At 37.4% G+C, this 21,918-nt stretch overlaps 1 protein-coding gene across 1 annotated transcript in view; it reads right to left on the reverse strand.

Annotated features, from left to right (window-relative positions):
* Positions 1 to 21,918, reverse strand: part of EXOC2 (exocyst complex component 2) — a 64,109-nt gene that overhangs the window by 30,546 nt on the left and 11,645 nt on the right. The window contains exons 6-12 of the mRNA XM_010156572.1: positions 19,096 to 19,157; positions 16,306 to 16,386; positions 15,337 to 15,396; positions 14,414 to 14,475; positions 13,468 to 13,534; positions 11,468 to 11,584; positions 7,222 to 7,363 (exon numbers count right to left, since the gene is read on the reverse strand). Of these exons, the coding sequence (XP_010154874.1) occupies positions 7,222 to 7,363; positions 11,468 to 11,584; positions 13,468 to 13,534; positions 14,414 to 14,475; positions 15,337 to 15,396; positions 16,306 to 16,386; positions 19,096 to 19,157 (591 nt within the window). The remainder of the gene's footprint in view (positions 1 to 7,221; positions 7,364 to 11,467; positions 11,585 to 13,467; positions 13,535 to 14,413; positions 14,476 to 15,336; positions 15,397 to 16,305; positions 16,387 to 19,095; positions 19,158 to 21,918) is intronic.

Here is a 21,918-nt window from a genome sequence, read left to right on the forward strand (position 1 = left end):
ACAGGCCCTCGTAAAAAGTCCTGCCAGCTTTCCACCTTCAGGTACTGGAAAGGTTGCTATAAGGAGCCTTCCCTTCTCCAGGCTGAACAAGCCCAGTTCTTGCAGCCTTTCTTCATAGGAGAGATGCCCCAGCCCTCTGAGCATCTTCGTGGCCCTCCTCTGGACTCGAGTGAACAGGTCTATGTCCTCCTTATGCCAGGGAGCCCAGAGCTGGACGCAGCACTCCCGGTGGGGTCTCATGAGAGCAGAGTACAGGAGGAGAATCCCCTCCCTCAACCTGCTGGCCACACTTCTCTGGATACAGCCCAGGATACGGTTGGCTTTCTGGGCTGCCAGCGCACACTGCCGGCTCATGTCCAGCTTTTCATCCACCAGTACCCCCAAGTCCTTCTCCTCAAGGCTGCTCTCTATCCATTCTCCGCACAGCCTGTACTTGTGCTTGGGATTGCCCCGACCCAGGTGCAGGACCTTGTACTTGGCCTTGTTGAACTCCATGAGGTTAGCAGTGGCCCACCTCTCCAGCCTGACAGGGTCCCTCTGGATGGCATCCCTTCCCTCCAGCATGTCAACCACACCACACAGCTTGGTGTCAGCGGCAAACTTTCTGAGGGTGCACTCAATCCCACCATCCATGTTGCTGACAAAGATGTTGAACAGTGCCGGTCCCATTCCCAACCCCTGAAGAACACCACTCATCACTGGTCTCCACTTGGACATAGAGCTGTTGACCACAACTGTCAGTGCGACCATCCAGCCAGTTCCTTATCCACCGAGTGGTCCGCCCATCAAATGCATATGTCTCTCTCCAATTTAGAGACGAGGATGTCATGAGGGACAGCATCAAATGCTTTGCACAAGTCCAGGTAGATGACATCAGTCACTCTTCCCCTCATCCACCAATGCTCTAACCCTGTCACAGAAGGCCAACAAATTTGTCAGGCAGTTTGCCCTTAGTGAAGCCATGTTTACTATCACCACTCCCCTCCTCATTTCCTCTATGCCTCAGCATAGTTTCCAGGAGGATCTGCTCCATGATCTTGCCAGGCACAGAGGTGAGACTGACTGGCCTGTAGTTCCCCAGTCTTCCTTTTTTTCCTTTTTAAAAGTGGAGGTTATCTTCCTCCTTCTCCAGTCAGTGGGAACTTCACCAGACCCCCATTTCTCAAATATGATGGATAGTGGCTTAGCAACTTCATCGACCAGTTCCCTTGGGACCCACAGATGTATCTCATAAGGTCCCGTGGTCTTGTGCACCTTCAAGTTCCTTAGATGGTCTCAAGCCTGATATTTTCCTACAGTGGGTTGTTCTTAATTTTCCCAGTCCCTGCCCTCTGCGACTTGGGCGGTGTGGCTTGAGCCCTTGCAGGTGAAGACTGAGGCAAAAAAGTTGTTTAGTACCTCAACCTTCTCCACAGCCTGCGTAACCAGGTCTTCTGTTTCCTTCCAGCGAGGGCCCAAATTTTCCCTAGACTTCCTCTTCTCACCAATGTACCTTCAGAAGTTTTTCTTGTTGCCCCCAACATCCCTGGCCACATTTGATTCTCTCAGGGCTTTAGTTTTCCTAACCTGATCCCTGGCTGCTCAGACAACTTCTCTGTATTCTTCCTAGGCTAGCTATTCTAGCCCAGAAGCTAGCTAGCTTCCACTCTCTGTAGGCTTACTTTTTGTGTCCGAGTTTGTCCAGGAGTTCCTTTTTCATCCACCCATCCCCCACTATAATGTCACTTGTCCCTGACCTCCCTTTCATTCTGACCCATAAGCTCTTGGTCAGCTCCTCATCCATCCCCAGGCAGAGCTCCCTGCACTCCAGCTGTCATTGACATAGAGGGCAGCACCCCCTCCTCGTCTCCCCTGCCTGTCCTTCTTAAAGGGCCTGTATCCTTGCATCCCAATGCTCCAGTCATAGAAGTCATTCCACCACATCTCCGTGATGCCAATAAGGTCATAGCTCTGACCACACCAGTGAAATTCGGAAGACACATACTTTAACAAGACTGTTAGACTAGCCTCTGCAACTCTGTATGCTGTGAGCTTTGGGTGAATGTTGGCTAGACCGCAAAAAAAAAAATTGACATGCGCATGCAAAAGCTCACATTAATGATCTAAAAGACTGAATTCCCACATACCACTTTTTCTTGCACTGCACAAACTTCCATAAACAGAAAACTTCTCTATCCAAATTGAGAGTAACGCAACCACCTTGTTTACCCTCCAAAAGCCTATAAGCCTGGAATCCAGAAGACATCACAGAACCTAATTTTGTCAGGTGACTAAGACAAAATATATGCATTTAAATAGAATTAAAAAAAAAAAAGCCAACAAAACACAACCTAGTACTGAAAGAGAGAAGGAACACAAATAAACCTTGTACGCTGAACTAGCAGACTGACCAGTATATACACTCAAAAATACCTAAAAACGTACTCAGCAACTGATTAACATTATGTTTCCCATTATTCCTTTCATCTCTTTTAATTCTGTTAATATTGTAAATGAAATTAGAACAATGTTTCAAACAAGAAATAAAGAACCGAACTAGATTTCATTGTTGCTGCATGTTAAAACTGAAGTCTGTTGTAAAGGCTCAGAAGCCGACACTGAAATTAAAATGAAAATTTAAATGAAAGTTACTTATTAACAATAAATCTAATTAAGTTAATAATACTGCCTTCTAACACCAGCAGTCACACCTTAGATCAAAATAAAGGGGTAAATGTATAATTACATTGTGCACAAGTTGTTTCTGAAATTCAGAACTTTCATATTGGAAAGAGCATTATGTTGAAAAAGTAAACAATAAAAGTTTTAGCACATCGGCTAAATTAAAATTTGCCCCATGCAAACAATTTGCCTTTCCTTATATTTAAAACTAACAAAAAACATATGCATGAGTAAATAACTGATAATTAAACGACAATGGCCTAAGTGTTGCTCACCTAGGCATACGATTTTTCCACACTGACAGAAATATGGTATAAAAATGCAGTTTTACTTATTTTTCAAAGCTTGCTCAAAAGGGAGGACTCTTAATTTCATTCCAATTTGTCCTTCAGAAATGTTCATTTATTACAGTTCTTCTCATTCCTCTATTTTCCCTTTGATTTCCTCATGAATTATATGATTTCAAGGAAGTACTGTCCCCCATACTTACAGACAGATGACTGCAAAGTTGTCAGTGAGAAACAGATTGGCAAGGTTTTTGGATAACATTTTTCTGAATATTCATTCTATACATTACAAGACTTTAGGCAGTCAAATTAAGCATGAATGTTCATATTGACAGAACTCAAAGAAAGCATTTTAAAGACAAAAATATGCCAGTGAGTTATTAACATGACATAGAAAACCCTATGGAGGCAGGGACAGAATCCTGCCTCCACATTTTCCTCCGGTCCCAGATTACGCTTCAGTCCTCAAAACCTCTAACAACTGAGGATAGATTTTTGACTGTAACAGTTCCACTTAATACAAAACCCATTTTTATCTCCAAAACATTTCATGAAGCAAGTCAAGCATACCCATGTGGGAAAAGATACTATTTAAAGATTGGATTATAATTGATTGTCTTGGTGTTGTTTTTCCTAATTTTTACTGTCACTGAACAGAAAGCAAACAGAAAAATCACAATGGAAACCAGAAAATTCTCCTTCTGCATTGGTCTATATGGCTCAACAACGGAATTGGCCACACCTATATGTAACTTCTGCACAGCAGATTTTTATGGATTTGAGTCATTTGGCTGATGTTGTAGACCTTGACTTTTGTAACCTTGATTCTAAAAAAGAAACAACATTGATGGCATTGGCAACGTTAAGACATTTAGGCCATTGTGTTTCTCAGTGGCACTGCCTATATATAGCATGTAGCATTGCCTGTAGTGCTACTAAAGCATATAGTAATATATACATAACTTTTGTCAGCTGCACTTTCTGCACGGAAAGTGATTGGTAACATTAATAGGCTGTCATCCCTAGAAGACAGAAGTGCAAGACTGAGCAGATTTCTGCCATTACACTGCAGCGTCTGGTAAGATCACTGATCTAGTATCAGATCTCTACACCCTTTCATTTGCACTTCAAGTCTGTCTCCTGTTTATATAATCCATTTGGATCCATTTCCGTGTAATCCTATTTCTAAATCCTACTCTAATTTACATGTCTACCTTAATCATCCAGCCCTAGCTTCCCACTTTGTCCATTGCTTGATACCAGTCTTTACTACAAGCTTTTCCTTGCAGTCTGCTCCCTCGCTTGCTGTCACCTTATCATCCACTGGCATTGGTATTCACCCCATGAACAACTCCACCTTCCCAAAAGCATTATCTTTGCCATGGTCCAGATCAAGTGTTCTCTGCATTTTCTTCAGGATTCCAGCTTCTTCATTCTGCTTGATAACAGCAGGGGGAGCATCAAGAAAGGAATATGTGGTAGTACTTGATGGGTGCACTTGTTCAGGAACTGTTGCAGTCTTGAAGCTCTGAGCTGGACTAGCCACATGGGAAATTCATCATCATAAAATTCTTTATGTTATTCGTAACCAATTCCTGAGTATTCTTATACTTACATTTTTCAAAAATGTCCTTAGCAAAAGTTCTATCTGTGGCATCAAAATGCCCCTATTCTGGTCAGATTTTCAATCACCAGATGGAATGCTTGAAAGTTTCAGACTGTATCAGGGAAACTGTTTGCCTTTTACTGTATCTTTTAAACACGGGCAAATTGATGCTTTTTCCCTCTCCTTTCAAAAAGAGAACTGTTCTTGTCAAAATCTGCCTTTATACTATCGCTAGTGCTATTTGAAAGCTAATGCAGAAACACCATATAAAAAAAACTTCAGCCCAAACTATTAAGTCTTGGTGATCAGGAATAATTGTATCCATTAAGGAACATGGAGTAACTTCACTTACGCAACACTGACAGTACCACTCAAAATATGTAGGCCTCAGTACGCAACTGAGGCCTACATATTTCGTATTGCCAACTTTTTTTTTTCTTTTTAAAAATTAAGGCTAGAGAAGTCAAGATCTAAACGGGCCAAATGACTCAAACCAAATCTTTAAATTCTGCAGTCATAAATGTACTGAAGAACAGATAATTTCTACCATACAAATACTTTTTTTTCCCCCTCAACAAATCAACGTGTTGATCTTCAGCAAATCCTTGAGCGAACCGTGCGTTTGACTCAGCGTGACTCCAAGTCATCTGTACGCGATTTTAGTTTAATAAAGTAGATGCTCTGCGTGCTGTACTTAGAGATAAAATGTAAAGTACAGGTTTTCTGTTTCTTTGTTTTGGGTTTTTCTAAGAGGAAAAGATGCTGTACTAACTGCATCTTTTAGAATAATTAATGGTATATTTTCTGAACTATAATTCTGTCATACAATTTAATTTTGTTTGTGAATAGTAGTTTATAGGAAAAAACCAATTATATGGTTGCTGGGTGATTTTTTTTTTAATTGAATACTGAAAAGAAGTCAGATTCTCATATGTCCCATGAGGAGGTGGAGAATTTTTTTCCCCAATCCTTTTCAATTTTTAAGTTCCTCTACCTCTTCCAAGAGGGAAGCTTTCCCAGCCGCTTACTAATGTTACCTTCAGAGCTCCAAATATTTTCAGGATCAACTAATCATTGCTATAAGCAGACAAACTGAAGGTGCTCAGTTACATTTTTTTATACCAATGGCCAACAGGGGACATCTGACAGAATTTATCGATGAGAAAGACAGATTATTAAGGTGGAAAAGCATGGAAGAAGTGACTATATGTTCCCTCCAAGCATGTCTAGCTTGGGGATTAACCAAAAAAAACCCAACTCAAACAACTTTCTTACTACTTCAAATTGGCATCTCTTGGCCAACACTCTGTTATGTAGCCCTGAAGGAGTCTCCAATAACCACCATCTTTGCTTCAATAAAAAGTTGCAGAGAAAGTACATAAAACCAACAATAAACTGGACAGCAAGCAGACTAAGGCACACCTCTAACAGAAATTCAGTATTCTCTTCAAATGAAAAAATACTACAGAACAGTTGTGAAGGCAATGTGAGTCTAAGTAGATCCCAATGCCCTAAATCAAGAAATGAACATATGAAGTCTGACACAATGATTTCTTTCTCTTTGTTAGCTGGTGGGAATGCAAACATGCCAAGCAAAAGCATACTTAAAACATGATGAGAAGTTACGTATTGTTCAGATACAAATTTGAATGTGCAAGATTAAAATCTAAATTATTTCCGCTATTAACTGTATTAGAGCATATATTCTGAGCACAAAGGCAGTGGTGGAAGATAGAACAGACACTTTTCTTTAAAGCAATAAACCCTAAGATCTTTGTGTTTTTAAAGCCCAGTAAGCAAGCACTGCAGCTCTCGGATCACAGATTACATGCAAGCTTCTTGTAATTAACTCCCTATCAAGTTCTAAAGTACTACAAAATTTCTACTGAGCTTGCCATATACAACTCTGAAACAATCAAAACAAGAAAGTAAATTGCCATGTCAATCATTGATTTACTAAAAATGAATACAAGATCACCTTCAAAATGCCATGTACCGTATTACTGCAACTAACTTCTATTTGGTATTAACCAGGCATTCATGCAGTGAGTGAGTCAGATGTGTCACAAATTAGATGTTCAAAGGACCTAAATGTTAAGAAGTGTACAGTATTCACTACTTAAAAAAAACTCATCTATATTATGCTTCCTTAGAACAGAGGCTCTTAAACTACCTAAATAATGACTAACATCTCAGTCATTCTAAAGAGCTTATACCTGCTCTTCTTCAATGGCTTAACATTCTTTGGTGAACTACTGTTATAGTATGCATTTTCCCATAATTTTACCTTTTCAGAACTGTAATTACATCTATTACAAAAGTGGCCAGATTCTTTGGAAAAAAAAACCAAACAATCTCAATGAATTTCGTAAGAAAATAGCAAAGATGTCTTTTATAATTCTTCCTATTATACATAAGCAATGAAGCAAAATAATCACAAAAAACAAGTATTAAAGAGATTATCAATTATAAAAGCTGCTTTAATAATTTGGGGGTATTTGAAAAATGATTTAGGAATTAAGTAAAGTATATGAGAACGAACTTATTATAAGAACTTGTCAAAAGTTAAAAACACAGACTAGAAAAAAGTTTATAATTGTACAGTATATTTTAGCTCCTATCAATCACTGCTAAAATAATTTCAGAGTTTAATAAGCAGATATTTACCTGCTGGAACCAGACAATCTTTCCAATCAAAATATCCTGCATAAATGCCAGTTTCTAATGACCCAACTATCGGATCTGCCTTGAATTCAATGTACATTTCAAAGAGTCTTTGATCCAGCTCTTTCAAGGATTCCATACTAACCTAAAAAACAAAACAACAAAGGAAATAGAAAGAACATAATAGTCATTAATTACAAGAATTAAATCACATACCCAAAAAGTTACATCATGTCATCTTTAACTTTTTGTACAGAGTAGTAATTACTTAGACATTTCAAGCCATAGTTACATAATAAAAAAAAGAACAACTTCCATATTATCTGTCCATCTTACCCAGTACATTCTTTTTGGGATGGCATGGTTGGGTGGTTTTTTGGTTGTGTTTTGGTGGGGTTTGTTTGTTTGTGGGTTTGGTTTTTTTTTTTTTTTTAGTTTCCAGCAACAGACATTTTGGGGAAAGGTCCAAGAAATGCTGAAGAAGCCAGGTCACTCCGTAACTGCCTAACAACATGATGTTTTTTTCCTGCCTGTCAGAAAGTCCTGATCTTACACCAACTAAACAACTGAATTTTGACAATACTTTAAGATATGCCCATAATAATTGCCATCCTGAAACATGGATATTTTACTGTAATACTTAAAATCTACCAATTGTAATATTACAATTTTTCCTATCTGCTCTATACTTGAGCAATACATAGATTTATTTAGGACTCTGCCTTCTGAAACCGTACATGTGAAGTTCCCCTTTTACTTCAAGGCATCACCATACAAAATTGTCTAAGCTGCAGATCACAAGCATCTGCAGATTTTTTTTTAACAGCTCTCTACGTAATTTTTAGTAATTCACAGAACTTAGCCTCACTGAAAGCTAAACGGATATACACAATTTTCCCAGTGTATCTGAACAACTTCAAATTTGAAATAAGACTTTTATTAAACATAGGTACCCCTTCTAACTGTGGCTTCTAAAACAACTCTGGAACACAGAGCATAATGTTAAAGTTGAAAGTATTTTAGCATGGTAATGGATGCTAAATGCAAAGAAAATATGCTGAAAGTATCATGTGACTTCTGCGTAAATGTATTTATGTTTATAAGCAAGAGCTTAAGAGATAGCAAAGTAAAGTTTTTGAACTATTACTTATTTTCCTCAACCATCGGGGGAAAAAAGCATATACACACATATATATATATACACATACACACACACACATATATATATATATATGAGAATTTCCAGAAGCAAAGGGGTTTAGAAGTGAGGAAGGAGGCAAGACTCCAGAACAAAGTGGGAATTCACTTTGAATAATACCAACTCTGCATCACTCCTTTCTCTGTGAAAGACAAAAGATTTAATGCTGCAAGCTGCAGAATAAGGGATGAAGGTTATTCACTGCAGGGATGCCTCTAAACTGGGTTCCCTTCTTCTCTTAACAGTATAGGCGTGCTAAAGGGAACTGCGATATCTGAGTAAGGAATAGGTAAGAGAGATAAGCCTTCAGGAATGAGATAATAAGAGCAATGGAAATGAGAGGTATTATTGAGGTCAAAGTTGTTGCTGGATTCAGGAAAGTTGAGATGGTGAAGATGATGCTCAGAGCCAAGAGACACTACCATTTTCCTGCTTTTCTATCTGATGAACCTCCTTTAATTTGACACAAGAGGTTGTATATCCCAAAGACAGGATTTTCATGAGGCACTGAGAATTTGGTCCCAGGAGAAGATTAAGGCCATTTTCTTCTTATTTCCCTTCTACCCAACAGCCTGTTGACACTCCAGACTTGAAAAAGAACACACTAAAAAAAAAGTACAAAAATCTCACTAAACCCTCTTTTTCCCCTTACACAGACTCACAGGAACGTAAACCTGGAATGTGTCTCAAGACATTCGTCACTTCAACTTCTTATGATTAGGGAGAATAACTATCTTTAGACCATTCCTATTTAGGTTTGAACTAGTGGGAAAAATAATGTTCAAGCTCCAGTGGGAAGCCCCTGCAAACATGCCCCCCATTCAAATAATCTGTGAAACAACAGCTTCCGTTGTCCTTAAAAGTGTTTCAGAACTAAGTAATTCCACCTTCCACTTCTGCAGTCATACAATAAAAAAGATCACATTCAGTGCAAGTTTTTTCTTTCACGCAAGCCCTACTCAAACTGTTTAAAGTTCAATGCATAATTGAAGATAGTGGTGGGCACCCTTGTTTTTCAGCTGGTGGAAAGATTAAAAGAAAGAATGAACAATTCATGTCAATCTTATTTCAAGCCCAGAATGGGGGAGTGAAGCTGAATAGAAGTCCTCCACAACCTCTGTTGTGTATATCCATTTTACTGACTCTCAAGTGGGGTAAATGCTATGAAAATGCACTTTTTTTTTTTTTAATCTTTCTGCTGTGGACTTCCCTGTAACTAGATTTTTCAATTTTTTTATTAAAGCCATTTTGAGTCTCTATCTTTGTAACCCTTCTACCTTATCTAGGTATCAAGACTGTGGAAACAATTTTATTCAGATGCTTAATCAATAAAGCTAGGATGAGTATTATGGGATACATAATTTTTTTACCACCTGACTAAACAGATGAGGGAAAGTTGAATTAAAGATTCTTCACAGAAAGCCACTTAAGAGTTATGTAGAAATTATATTTAATTACTGGTAAGTAATTACCCTAAGTATGTGCCAAGATGGCTGGTGCTAAAGCAGAGTGTAAAATTTGGCCATTTTATGTAACTCCGTATTTGCACTGGTAGAAAAAGAAAATAGAAATTACTGAAGAATGTAAGGAAGCTTTCTTGTTTCCCATGAGTTCTGTATTTTCAGCATAATAGATAATAATGATTTCCCCTCTAACAAAGGTAATTTTAAACACCCAACCAAAACAATAGGTAGTTTTTACCAATATACACTACAAAATTCACTTTAAAATTCAATTTATAAAGCTAACAGAATTTAAAAGTATAGTTTTGTTTCAGTCTTCTCCATTTGTCAATTCTTTATTGTAAATTTTTTATCTAATGAATAGTTAAATAAAGAAACTTACAGAAATTTAGGTGACGGAACAAAAACCTGAAACAATCAATCCCCCCAAACTGTGGGCTTCTAGCTTCTCTTAAGATTAATGGGTTGAAAACCTTCCTTCTTAAGCTGACCATCTAATTATCCAAATACTCCCAGCTTGAATTACTGATTGACGTGTCTCATATATTCAGGACCGCAGCAGTCAGCACTTTCAAAGGGTTAACACAGATTTGAAATTAATGTGCAACTTCAACACTCAAATTTTGTCATTTATAAACCTATCAGACTTAACAGAAATACTTTGATCCGATTGTATAAGACAACGTTGACTATATAACAGATGTCTGTCTTGCTTATACAGACAACACTAACAGCACCTAGCTCAACTCTCAGTTGTCTCAGCAGCAAAGAATGGCAATATCCAGAGTAATTTTGTATACTGTACTACCATAAAAGTCATATCAACCCCGTTTAAATGATATTCAAAATTATTTCAGCCACAGAAATTCAAACAACACTGAGGGAGAACAAGACTAAGGATGTACTATATAGCAGAAACATCAGTTTGAGTGAAATATTGTACTCTATATCGAGTCATCTGTAAAAGATAATATTTTACTTCCAACCAACAAATATTTCTGGAAATAAACTAGCTTTATGGTCCTAAGGATTAAGTCACAACATTTCTCATAAAAAATGATTAATCTTTACAAAAAGGCAGGAAAATGAGACAGCTACTGCCGCCCACTTTGACATTTTCGTTCTTTGAAAAAAAAAAAAACACCCAACCCAAACCCCAACAAAAAACACAACAAAAAACCCTGAACTAGTTTATGAACAACAGCTATCAGCAACGCAGATTGCCAGTTGAAATAATTTATCAAATACATTTCTGAGATAATGATCTTTTATCCTCTGCATTAAGAAAACACAGTGACATTAAACATCTTTACTAAGAAATCTGATAAGCTTTGCCATTGAACACACAAGTCCTGAGTAAGAGGTCAAATTCTCTATGCCGGCTATTTAAGCCTTATAGGAACACAAATACAATCACTGTTGCTGCTATTGTGTCCAGCTGATGCCTGGAGTCCCACTCATGAGCGGAAGACTCTCCCAAGAGGCCTGGTCAGGTCATATGAACACATAAATGATTTCCACACAAAGTAAAACAAATAAAAACTGTTCCCTTCAAGCAATGATACTTCGTTCCAGCGCCTTCACTTACTTGAGTTATTTTTTCAACACCTTGAAAGCCATGTTTCTCAAAATGTTCAGCTATGTTTAGGAAGGTATGACGTTCCAGGTAACAGCAGTTGCTGAGTGCAATTAAAAGCCTCTGTTCCTACAAATTTGTGTTAAGAGAAGAAAGAATACAATAGTTAAGAAAAAGAAACACCAGCATGACCAATACGGTAAATGTGTTTCACTGGCTCTGTGTGTGATAAACATGCTGATAAATGGAGTTTACAAATATTTTTGTCAATAAACCACGAAGAACTGAATGAATATCAGGTATGATGATTGAACACGTATGCTCTGTCTTATGGGATCCGGAACATTCACTGGAATAGCTGTGACTAATACAGAGCTGTGGTTAAGACTTCTTGACAAAAATTGGGTATGGACAGCTTTCCAGGAAGCTGTTTCTGGTTTTACTTTGTTTCAAGAAATATGCTAAGAATTATGACCATCAAAAAAATGTAACTGAAGATGATCTTCACTTCCACATGAAGCTGGCCTGAAACAAGGGAAGCAAAACAGGTATGGAATGAATGCACTCACCCATTCTAAAATACTAATGGTTCAGAAGTACATCATATAATATCAGCAGTTAATTTGAAAAAAATCTAGGTGGCTACAATTTACCTCTATTCTTCAATGATTTCTTTTAATTACAAGACAGTCAAATACATTATGGAGCTGAGATAACAGGATTGCCTTTCCTGACCTTGATGCAACAAGGTTTAGTTTCCAAAGAAACTAATAACCAAACAAGAAAACTAGTATTTAAATAGACTTGGTCTTCTCTCTGCCCCTCTCCTTCCTCCACTGGGAAAACATTTTTCTACCTCAGATAATTGTTCAAAATCAGGAGCAGCAAATATTTTGAAAACAAATTTATTTGGTAATGTAATCATCATAATACTACAGATGTGTTTAAAAATGGTGTTGGTTTTCAGAACCAGAAGAATTACTGACAGTTTTGCATTTCAGTAATATGACAACTAGTGGCAGTTGCCTCCTACTTTATATTATAATCATTTTGTATATAAACTATTCAAAAAATGAGCTTTTTAAAAATAGTGATAAATCTTACTCTGGTCACTCACTTTCTCTGTTCTCATTACTCAATCAGGAAAAAGAAGATAAAGTGTTCTGTGAGTTACAGAAAAAAAGATAAGATGACAATGTTTGGTTTCCAGAGTGTCAGAAATCATTGATTTTTTCTTATTTAAACATTCATACCTATGACATATGGGACGAAGTCCAGAACAGCCACAAGCAGTTACTTTGTCAATAATATGAAAGTCTACGTGTTGCAATAATAAAATTATATAAAACCATTATTATTATAGTCTGCACTTCAGAAACTTGGCCTGATGTGGTAATCTGAAATTCTTTATTGTAGCAAAATTACTGCTCTTGTAAATGAGGCAAAGCTGGGCTCCTGACAACATTTAAAACCTGTACGGAATACTAACTTCCCAAGAGGTCCTCACTAGGTTTGTTGCAGGGAACAACTACATTTTTTCAATCAGCTGACCGGACAAGAAGAAAATACATTAACCAAAGTCAGTGTCGACTACATTAAACAACTTTTTTGCCAATTTCTTAAAAACAAAACCAAACCCAAACAAGCCATGTAAATAATTAATACTTACTCTCAGTAATTTTTTTTGGGAAAAATGACATTACTGAATATCTGTATCTTCATGGGTTTTAAGAAGTAACTAATAATCAGACAGTTCTTACCATTTAAAACAGGGTGATAGATCAAAAAGCCAAATCCTCAGCTGTTTTAATATCAGTGTTATTTTCACTGACTTCAGTGGTGCCATTTTAGTTTCTAAGGGGGACCCAGTTTCAAAGAATGCCTTCATTAGTTACTTTAAGACAGTATACTAGGATATAAACAAACAGTGGTTTACAAAAAGAACCACATTCCTGTAACTTTGAGAAGTAGCAAGTTTCATATCAGCTTTTAGAAACAGAAGCCAAACTTACTGAAGAAAGACTTGAGTCTTCATGAATGCTTCCAAACAAATCTGGAGACGAAACATCAACTGAAAGACTAAGAATATTGTTTAAGAAGTAGGTAGTATCGTGATTTTAATTATCTGATACATGATGGATTCAAACAAACAGCTAAAAGAAAAGACTATAATCTTGTTTCAAGCCCCACCACACCAGATAATAATGCATCCCACACTGCTCGGTTTAAGATGTCCAGACAGTAGTATTCTAACTCAGACCTTTCCTTCTGAAAGCATTTTCATTTTCTGTAATTCTCTGGTTTGCCACAGATTGCGATTTGTTTTTACCTGTATTCAGCCAACAGAGTAATCCCAATAGTAAAAAAGAAAGTGGCATTAGTTAAATTGCCTTTTTCTAATGCATATTGCAGGTACCAGAATTTGCCAAGTCTCTGGCTTTTCACAAAGAAATGATTGTTCCTCTTGGAAACACAGAGTATTCTGACTTGTTTTGGTCTCTAAAATTTGAAGTGGCTCATGAGCAATTATGGAACAAACAACCTCTCAAGAATTTAGAAGAAATACCAATAGAATCAGTCAAAATAGAAGGGAACAAAAAAAGGCAGAGGCTGTTTCTCCATGAGCAGATATTAATTAGTGACAAGGACAACTCATCCCATGTAGGAGCATGTCAAAACCAACATAACCTGCTTCTACAGCACACTACAACTCCTGTCACTGAACAAAATGGTATAGCTAATACCATATTAATTACCCTGTAAAATATTTATTACATGATGCCACTCAATTGTTCGGCCTAAAAAATGTCTGCTCTCATTTCAAAGCATGACTAACCAGAGGCAAAAATATTCACAAGAACTATGACATATTAGAGATGATAAAAGCACACTACCACTGAAATTTGAGACTTGCACCCACAATTTCAGAACACTACACTTAAGTCATATTTAACTTACTGTGCAGTATCTATATCACCATCAGGTTTAGTGCTCAGTTGTTCCAAACAGTCTATAAAGACCTAAGAAACAATTAAAGCAAGATCCACATTTTCTGCCAGAACTAAAAAAATTTCTTAAATTTATTTTTACTACAGACAATAGAAGCAGAACAATCATCATCATCCTTCTTTACCTTAAACCGTACATACATTAATACAGTAACATTTTAGTTACACCTTTTGAATAAGTATTTTCAGTTTTATATGCATCACTGTTCACTTGTGGCAGAACAGAGTTTTTAATCCTGCGAGGCGATTCTCATCGTGCATGGCTGAAATTACGCAGCGATAATCTGCCGATTTGAAAAGGCGGCATTGGCAACAGTTTTCAAATGTTCAACCTGAACAGTTGATCCCAAGCAAGTACCACAGAAGCATCACAAAAATCCTTTTTTTTTTTTTTTTGGGTGCTTTGGCTCATGATTTCTTATTTGAGAAGACTACAAAAATGGTTCAAAAGCCTAAAATTCCAAATACATTAAAAACCCTCAGATTTTGTTACTAAGAATATTGGTTTCTGGTACAAAATGTAAAAGCTAGATCCTCAGCTGATGAAGATCAGCACTGCTGCTTTTACTGCAGTATATTAATGCTAGACGACATCGGCTCAGCAAGTGTCTCCTAATCATCAGTAAAATCTTCAACAGCCACAATCAGTAAAATACTTGAATATGTCACTTACCCACTCTCTGAGGATTTGATATCATCAGATTTAGCCAGTAATCTCTACATACTTTTAAAGTCAAATATTTCTCAGGATCCCAGAGTGCATCAGAGGAATAAAAGCCATCAAGTTAAGCCACCTTTTGGGAGGTGGGCAAGGTACAAAGCATACATTTTTGTCGATCAGCCGAGTTCAAAAATATCATACTTCAATGTTACCTGCATGATCCCAATGCTTAGCTGGCACACATCCTCCTGTGTTTTCTGCTGCTGGAAAACCTGAAGATGAAACCATATTATTTCAGCGGAACAGCTTCACCTGGCCTCATTCTCAAGAAAGGCCTGTGTAACCTATCCCTAAAGAGGTGATAAAATTATAGGAATGGCTGCTGGGACACTGCTTTCTCATGATCAGTTTCATTTTTTCCTCCGCCCTAAAAATGGGGAGAGAGTATACAAGTTCCAATAAAGAGTCTGACAAGCATGAGGAGACAACATACTAAAAGGAAAGAAGTCCTAATAATTGCAGCAAAAGCTCCCAGGATATTCAAAGATCTTTGCACCCTAACAAGGAGGATTCATCACGCACTGTAGATTCTGTTGAATAACGTTCATGAAGAAACTAGACAAGATAGCTGTAAAAATTAATAAGGGAGAGGAGAGAAACAATTCCCATAGCAGAGGGGCCCAAGGGACTTTGGAAAAAAGTGTTAAACTTCCTTAGATCACTGAAGCCTGAAAGAAAACATCAGTACCACAACCAATCAGGGTCTCAAGGTACTAAGTGGATGGGCACAATCAGGTCTCCCAGTTTAGAATAAAGTTTACGGAAGTAAAAAGCTGAATTTAAAGTTCTGCAAGTAAGTTTGGATGCAACACTTGAGTGATGAGTAACTCCTAGGAATGGCCTCCCTTACCTCCTCCCCCACTCACCCCATAAACAAAGTCACATCTCCTGCTATCTTAAAGTTATATTAGCAGCATTTTTTCAAAAGAACAGGTTTAAATATTTAAATATGGGTCCAACATGCTCCGTACACACAGTTACCCCAACAAAGGAAACAAAAGAACAGAATTCTAAAAGCTGGCAGCAGGGAAAAGGATGTACATGGGAAATAATAGAGAAAGTTATACCCTTGTATCATTCTCATAAAAAGAATGAAAATAAAAGCACAAATCAAAACTTACACTGGCCTCTCCAGGTTTGCAGTCCAGCACAGTTTTAAGAGATTGCAAGGAATGGATAATGCACTGTTCAAATTGGGATGGCTGAAAGGAAAATGACTTGTTAGCTTTAGATAAGCATGTCAAATATATACTACACAAATATATAAAAACTTCTATGCCATACAGTAAGCTCTTCATTTCCAAATTATCCCAAATAATGAGAAAAAAAAGTCACAACTCACGTATTACCAGAAGAACCCTTTGTAGTGATGCACTTTTGTACTTCTCTATAAAATCATTACCATAGATCAACATACAATTTTTTAATCTGATTGAGAGACTCCTACACCAAACAGCCTCCTCTAAAAGAGTCACAAAAGATTTTTATAACTTACTTGTGGTAGCATATATTCACAATTACATTACAGATGCCTGTGAGACCCTCCCTGCTCCCCCCATGAATCTAAGTTGGCATAGAATTTCAACTGGAAAATCTTATATTTCTGCATCTTATTTCAACAAAATGTTTCCAAGAAAAGTGTATTGAAACTGCTTTCCGATGGAGGAAACTGGTTTTCTGGGGCAGGTTTACCTTCAGGTTTCCAAACCTGGAGTACTAATGTCTTAATGCATGTATCAATTTCACTCTGAAAGTGCAAACGAGTTCACAGTACAAAAGTCATTAGTCAGTTTTTCCTTGTCTTTCTCTCTTCCCTGTTAAGTCACACTTTTTTTAATGAGGCTGCCTGCTGGTATTAGGCAGGAAGCTCTTGTGCCCGAAGCAGAGAAGTGTCAGTGCTCTAGGAAGGAGGGACATTATGCTATTGGATTTGGGTCAAGGAGGTGGACAAAAAGGCTCCTAAGCCATGTGAACCTGTTTTTCATCCAGCAGATAGTTTATGACATGTCACCAACTTCAGGCTTAAGGGTAACTTATTTCTGTAAATGCTGGGGTGGAGGTGGGTCGTGAAAATGATGCCTGCACAGCAACCTGAAAATCCTGAAAAAAAGCCACTAAAACAATCTGTATTATTTTTGGACTGGCTTGTAAGAAAAAGAACAGAAGTGAAGTGCTGCTCTTGTGTTTTTGTTTCCACACAATAAAACATCACAGCTCAGGAGAAGAAAGCTGTTCAGATACATTATTCTTTGGATATTATGAAACAGGAAAGTTGGTTCTGTGTCTTACTGTATTTTTTACCTGGAATCTAAATGCTGAAGTGCTTATCAACCAGTATTTCCTACAAACTTGAAATAAAAGATTTATTTAAACCCTAATGTGTCCCCAAAGAGACTGTCTGGCCCTTGTTAATACTGGTTAATTTTTGTTATAATATCACCACAACAAGCTCTACTTCAGTAGATAAATAACTTTGCTATGACAAAACAGAGACAACTGCCACCACTAAAATTCGGCATGTCTCAACCACAGCCTCAAAAGGTACCTAGGGAAGTGCTGTAAACAAGGAATTCATGGGTGATTTTGACATAAACAAACAAAATAAGCATTTTTAAACAAAGATGGGTTAGGATACAGCAAAAACATAAAGGAACAGAAACGTTTGTGGAACATCCTTCCTCCTCCTTCCATTTTACAGATGAGTAGTGAAAACCAGAAGTTAAGGGACTTGCCCAAGTCAGCATCAACTGAAACCAAGACCTGAAGCTGTAGATTTGGTTACAATACTACAATTGCCCAACAACACTCCTTCCTACAATGCGTATATTGTGATTGCTTAATACCCTCCTACTCAACTTCAAACACGTATTTATAGAAGCAAATAAGAAAAAACTAAAGAGTCTGTGGAGCGTTCTCTTAGATAATACACACAAAGTGACTCTCCCTCCCACAGGCCCTTTCTGCTTTCGCAGATTGTTTTTAAGTCACACCTACAACATGCTTGCTGTGTTTTAGGCATTACTCATTACTGTTTATTTCCAGAAAGCATCTCACTAATTTATCTGAATCTGGTTTCAAGTCATTTGTTGCCTACACACAAACAATCTCCTAAATTAGTTGTTTTTCAGTTCAATTTCTCATTATAACATGTAAGTGACCTATTTATTTAGCTACAGACCAATTCCATGGTAGTGTGCCTACTAAGTGATAAAGCACTTGATGTGAACTGAACTTCTTGTGACCTCAAAAATAATTTTTTACTTCAGTAAATCATCCCTAAAATAAGATGCTTAACAATGAAAGTTATTGTTTATCTCAGCAAAATTATACTAAAGGTCAGTAGTAATTCTACTGATCCATTTAAAAAAACCCTACTTAAGGCAGAAAGCCATGCTACATATCTTGATGATCAATTCTTATTTATTTTTGTCTACTAATACACGGCACAAGTCTGCAAAGCGCCTTTTTTTTTTTTTGAGTACCCTCCCTTATAAAATATCAAAATAACTTTCTCTGTGATTATCCTTGTTACATTATTGTATTACTAACTTTACATTTTCTTCTGCAACTTTGAAAATATTGCTGTCTCGTACTACCACTATCACTTAAAGTTACTTCAGACATAGTAGTTTAAGAAATACAAATAAAAATCTTGGAAAAGGAAGAAGTGTTCTTTATGTTTGGTGACAGGATCTGTTAGGAGCACCGTAAGTAAGTAACCATCTGGAAAAAAAAAATGTATTTTTTATCTGTATCCTGTTTTTTGTTGTTATAGAACTGTCTGTACCAGTATGTACATATATAGACAAAGTCCAAAGTTTTGGAGAGTATAGAAGCTGGTTTCATTACACTTGCAAAAAAAAAAAAAATCCAGCGAAGAAAGTGCCTACAAGACACACAAATATACCCACCAACGATGTCAAACCTTCATTGTCAACAACCCAGTCTTCCTTTTCAGCTAACCTCTTTATATCTGTGGAGACAGAGCAAGGGGAGGGGGGAGGAAAGGAGGTATTCATTTTCATTATTAAAAACTGCTTGAACTTGAAAAGATAAACCACAGACTTGTATGCAATGACTAGGCATACAAGCTAATAGCACTAAAAGCTTCAAAGCTTTTAGCATTCTCAAGTGACTAAGAATGGAACTTGTACATGGTATGCTGGTGACACCACAGAGAAGTGTATCTATGATACATGTCAAGAATTGCATGAAGCACATCTTTTACTGGAAAGCTTAAAATTAAAAGGAATATTGTTAAGGCTTTGGGTTTGTTTTTATTTTGGAAATTTTTACACACAACATAAACCACCACATTTAAGAACCCAAGTCTCTAGTCTATTATACTCTATCTCCTAATTAAAAATGCAAGAACAATTGCCTAGCCTTTTAGCAAAGACAAAAATGATAGCATATAATTAATATTTAATAACTATAAAAGAAGGTTCAGAGTCCCCACTCAGGGTCAAAGATCCACGGTGCTAAACTTTCATCAAAAATACATGAAGGCATATGCAAAAAACACACACTTCTACCCCGAAGATGCCAAGTTCTATAGGCTTACTGAGGCCAACAGGAGATAGGTCAGGATCCACCGTAAACAATATTCCTCTATGGACACGTCTTTTGCCTCATCACTTTTCCGGGGGGGGCCTTAATCGACTTATAAACAGAACAAAGATGAGCTGCATGCAGTTTGTGGGGGCCCTGACATACAGTTTTTCCACACAAATTGCTCATCAGAGCTGTCTGTACATCATGAAACTCCCTTTTAAATGAGCAGAAGTTTTGGTGATTTACCATCTCACCTCAAAATCCACGAAAAGAGGATAAGTAACGTCTGCTGAAAGGTATCTTCACTATTTTTGTGCTTTATTTAACTAGATTAAGATGATGGGTTATGGTGTCATACCCTGAAATTCTACATCTCATGGAAGAATAGGCTTAGCAAGGATAAAAAAATGTTATGGGATTGTGCAGAATAATTATTCTGTCCTTTTCACTATTCAGTAAACCTCTTAATTCAGCCGATACTCTTGTGAGGCTTTAGATTGCACTGGTCAGCCTTCAGATGTTTCGGTGGATGCTTACTTTTTGCATTCTGTTCTGAGCTAATGCAAACACAAAAAGAAACAAATGTCTTTCCTGTATTTCACTGCTCACCAAATTCCAGTCAAATACATTCATATAAACCCCGTCTAGTCTGGCATTCACATAACTTGGCTTTCATGACCTTTATGACCAGCGATCACGTATGAGAGGGAAAGAACACAGACTGCTTCTCAGGGCCAGCATGAGTCTATGGTGTTTATCATAAGAAAACCCTGTGTGTGGGCAGATTTGTCCTATTTAATAGCTAATGGTAGAGTGCCCTATTACAAATTTTAACAGATCTGGATGCCTTTACAACACACAGCAAGAGATGAGACTGAACTTTATATCAGCAGTCTATGCAGCTCTAATTTCAGAGTGACTACAGATGTGAGATTTAAGTCCAGGAGGAGCTTTTTGGTCTTATATATTACAGATATAACTACATCTGAGATCCATTTACATACCTCCATGAGAATATCCATTAAATGTTTTTTCATTGTTCCTCCAAAAATAACAGTTTGTCCAAGAGCACAATTAACCTGGTCCTGTCCAGAATAACTACCTAAACACATTCAACATACACAATTTTGCTTTAGCTGGTCAAGAGCAACAACAGCAAAGTGTCCCATACACAAGGCACGCAGTGCAACAATATGGAACGAGAGTCATCATCCATGCAGGCATCTCCTGTTTGATGCTACAGCCGATACACAGAACTGCTTCGCTGACAGGGGACGGAAGCAGCAGTCAAGCAAGGCCGCTGTTATTGGCGAGATGAAAGAGCCAACATAACATACCAGCATCTGGAGGGATCTGATCTCTTTTGATTTAAGAAAGAAAACTATTCATAAAGATGTCCCGACCAAACAGAGAATCTTTCACACACAGACTGCTTTTATAAAAATCTAAGGTACAGACTACCACAAGAGTTCTTCCTTCACAGAATGTATGTGGCCAGCAGCAGGACATAAGCAGCAGAAACTCTGGATCTCAACAAAGAACTGGGCTAATGTTATGATGCAACAGGTAGGCAAAACTAAGAGAGCCAAGAGTCAGAGCTCTTTGGACCACAGTGGAGAAGCTAGGTGGGTAGCTCACAGGGATTTGATAAGATAAGGATTGTCAGCAAAATGTTTTGGAGCTAGCTACTGCCTTCCTTTGAAACAGTCAGGAAATCTGATGTATCACTCTCAATTCCTAGGCAGCGGGCAGTCAGTCCAACAGGACATCCTCATGTCACAATGTGGGGGGGAGGAAATATTTTTAATCTGCCATTAAAAAAAAAAAAAAAATCATCTCAGTTGTGCTAAGTGACAAAAATCAAAAGAGATTTCTTCATACTTTAAGTGAAATCTGAAATAGTGGTTATCCTTTCCCTAAGGAGTTTTAAAGAGACAAGACAACCTATGTACCTGTATGGCCAACTAGCTTGTTATTAATGCAGAAAAATAATGCTATAGCCAAAATAGGATTTAATAAATGAATTCAAAGCTAATAATATAATTCAAATCAACATTGCTTCAAATAAGCCATAGAGGCTTTATCATTTGTGGTCACCAAAAGTTTAAAAACTTGCTTGATATGGCCACCTGTGCTTAGCACACTTAAGGCTTGGGTAAAACACTTAGCTTCATGTCACC

The sequence above is a fragment of the Eurypyga helias genome, unplaced genomic scaffold (assembly GCF_000690775.1).
Source record: "Eurypyga helias isolate BGI_N326 unplaced genomic scaffold, ASM69077v1 scaffold10918, whole genome shotgun sequence".
Lineage (NCBI taxonomy): Eukaryota > Metazoa > Chordata > Aves > Eurypygiformes > Eurypygidae > Eurypyga > Eurypyga helias.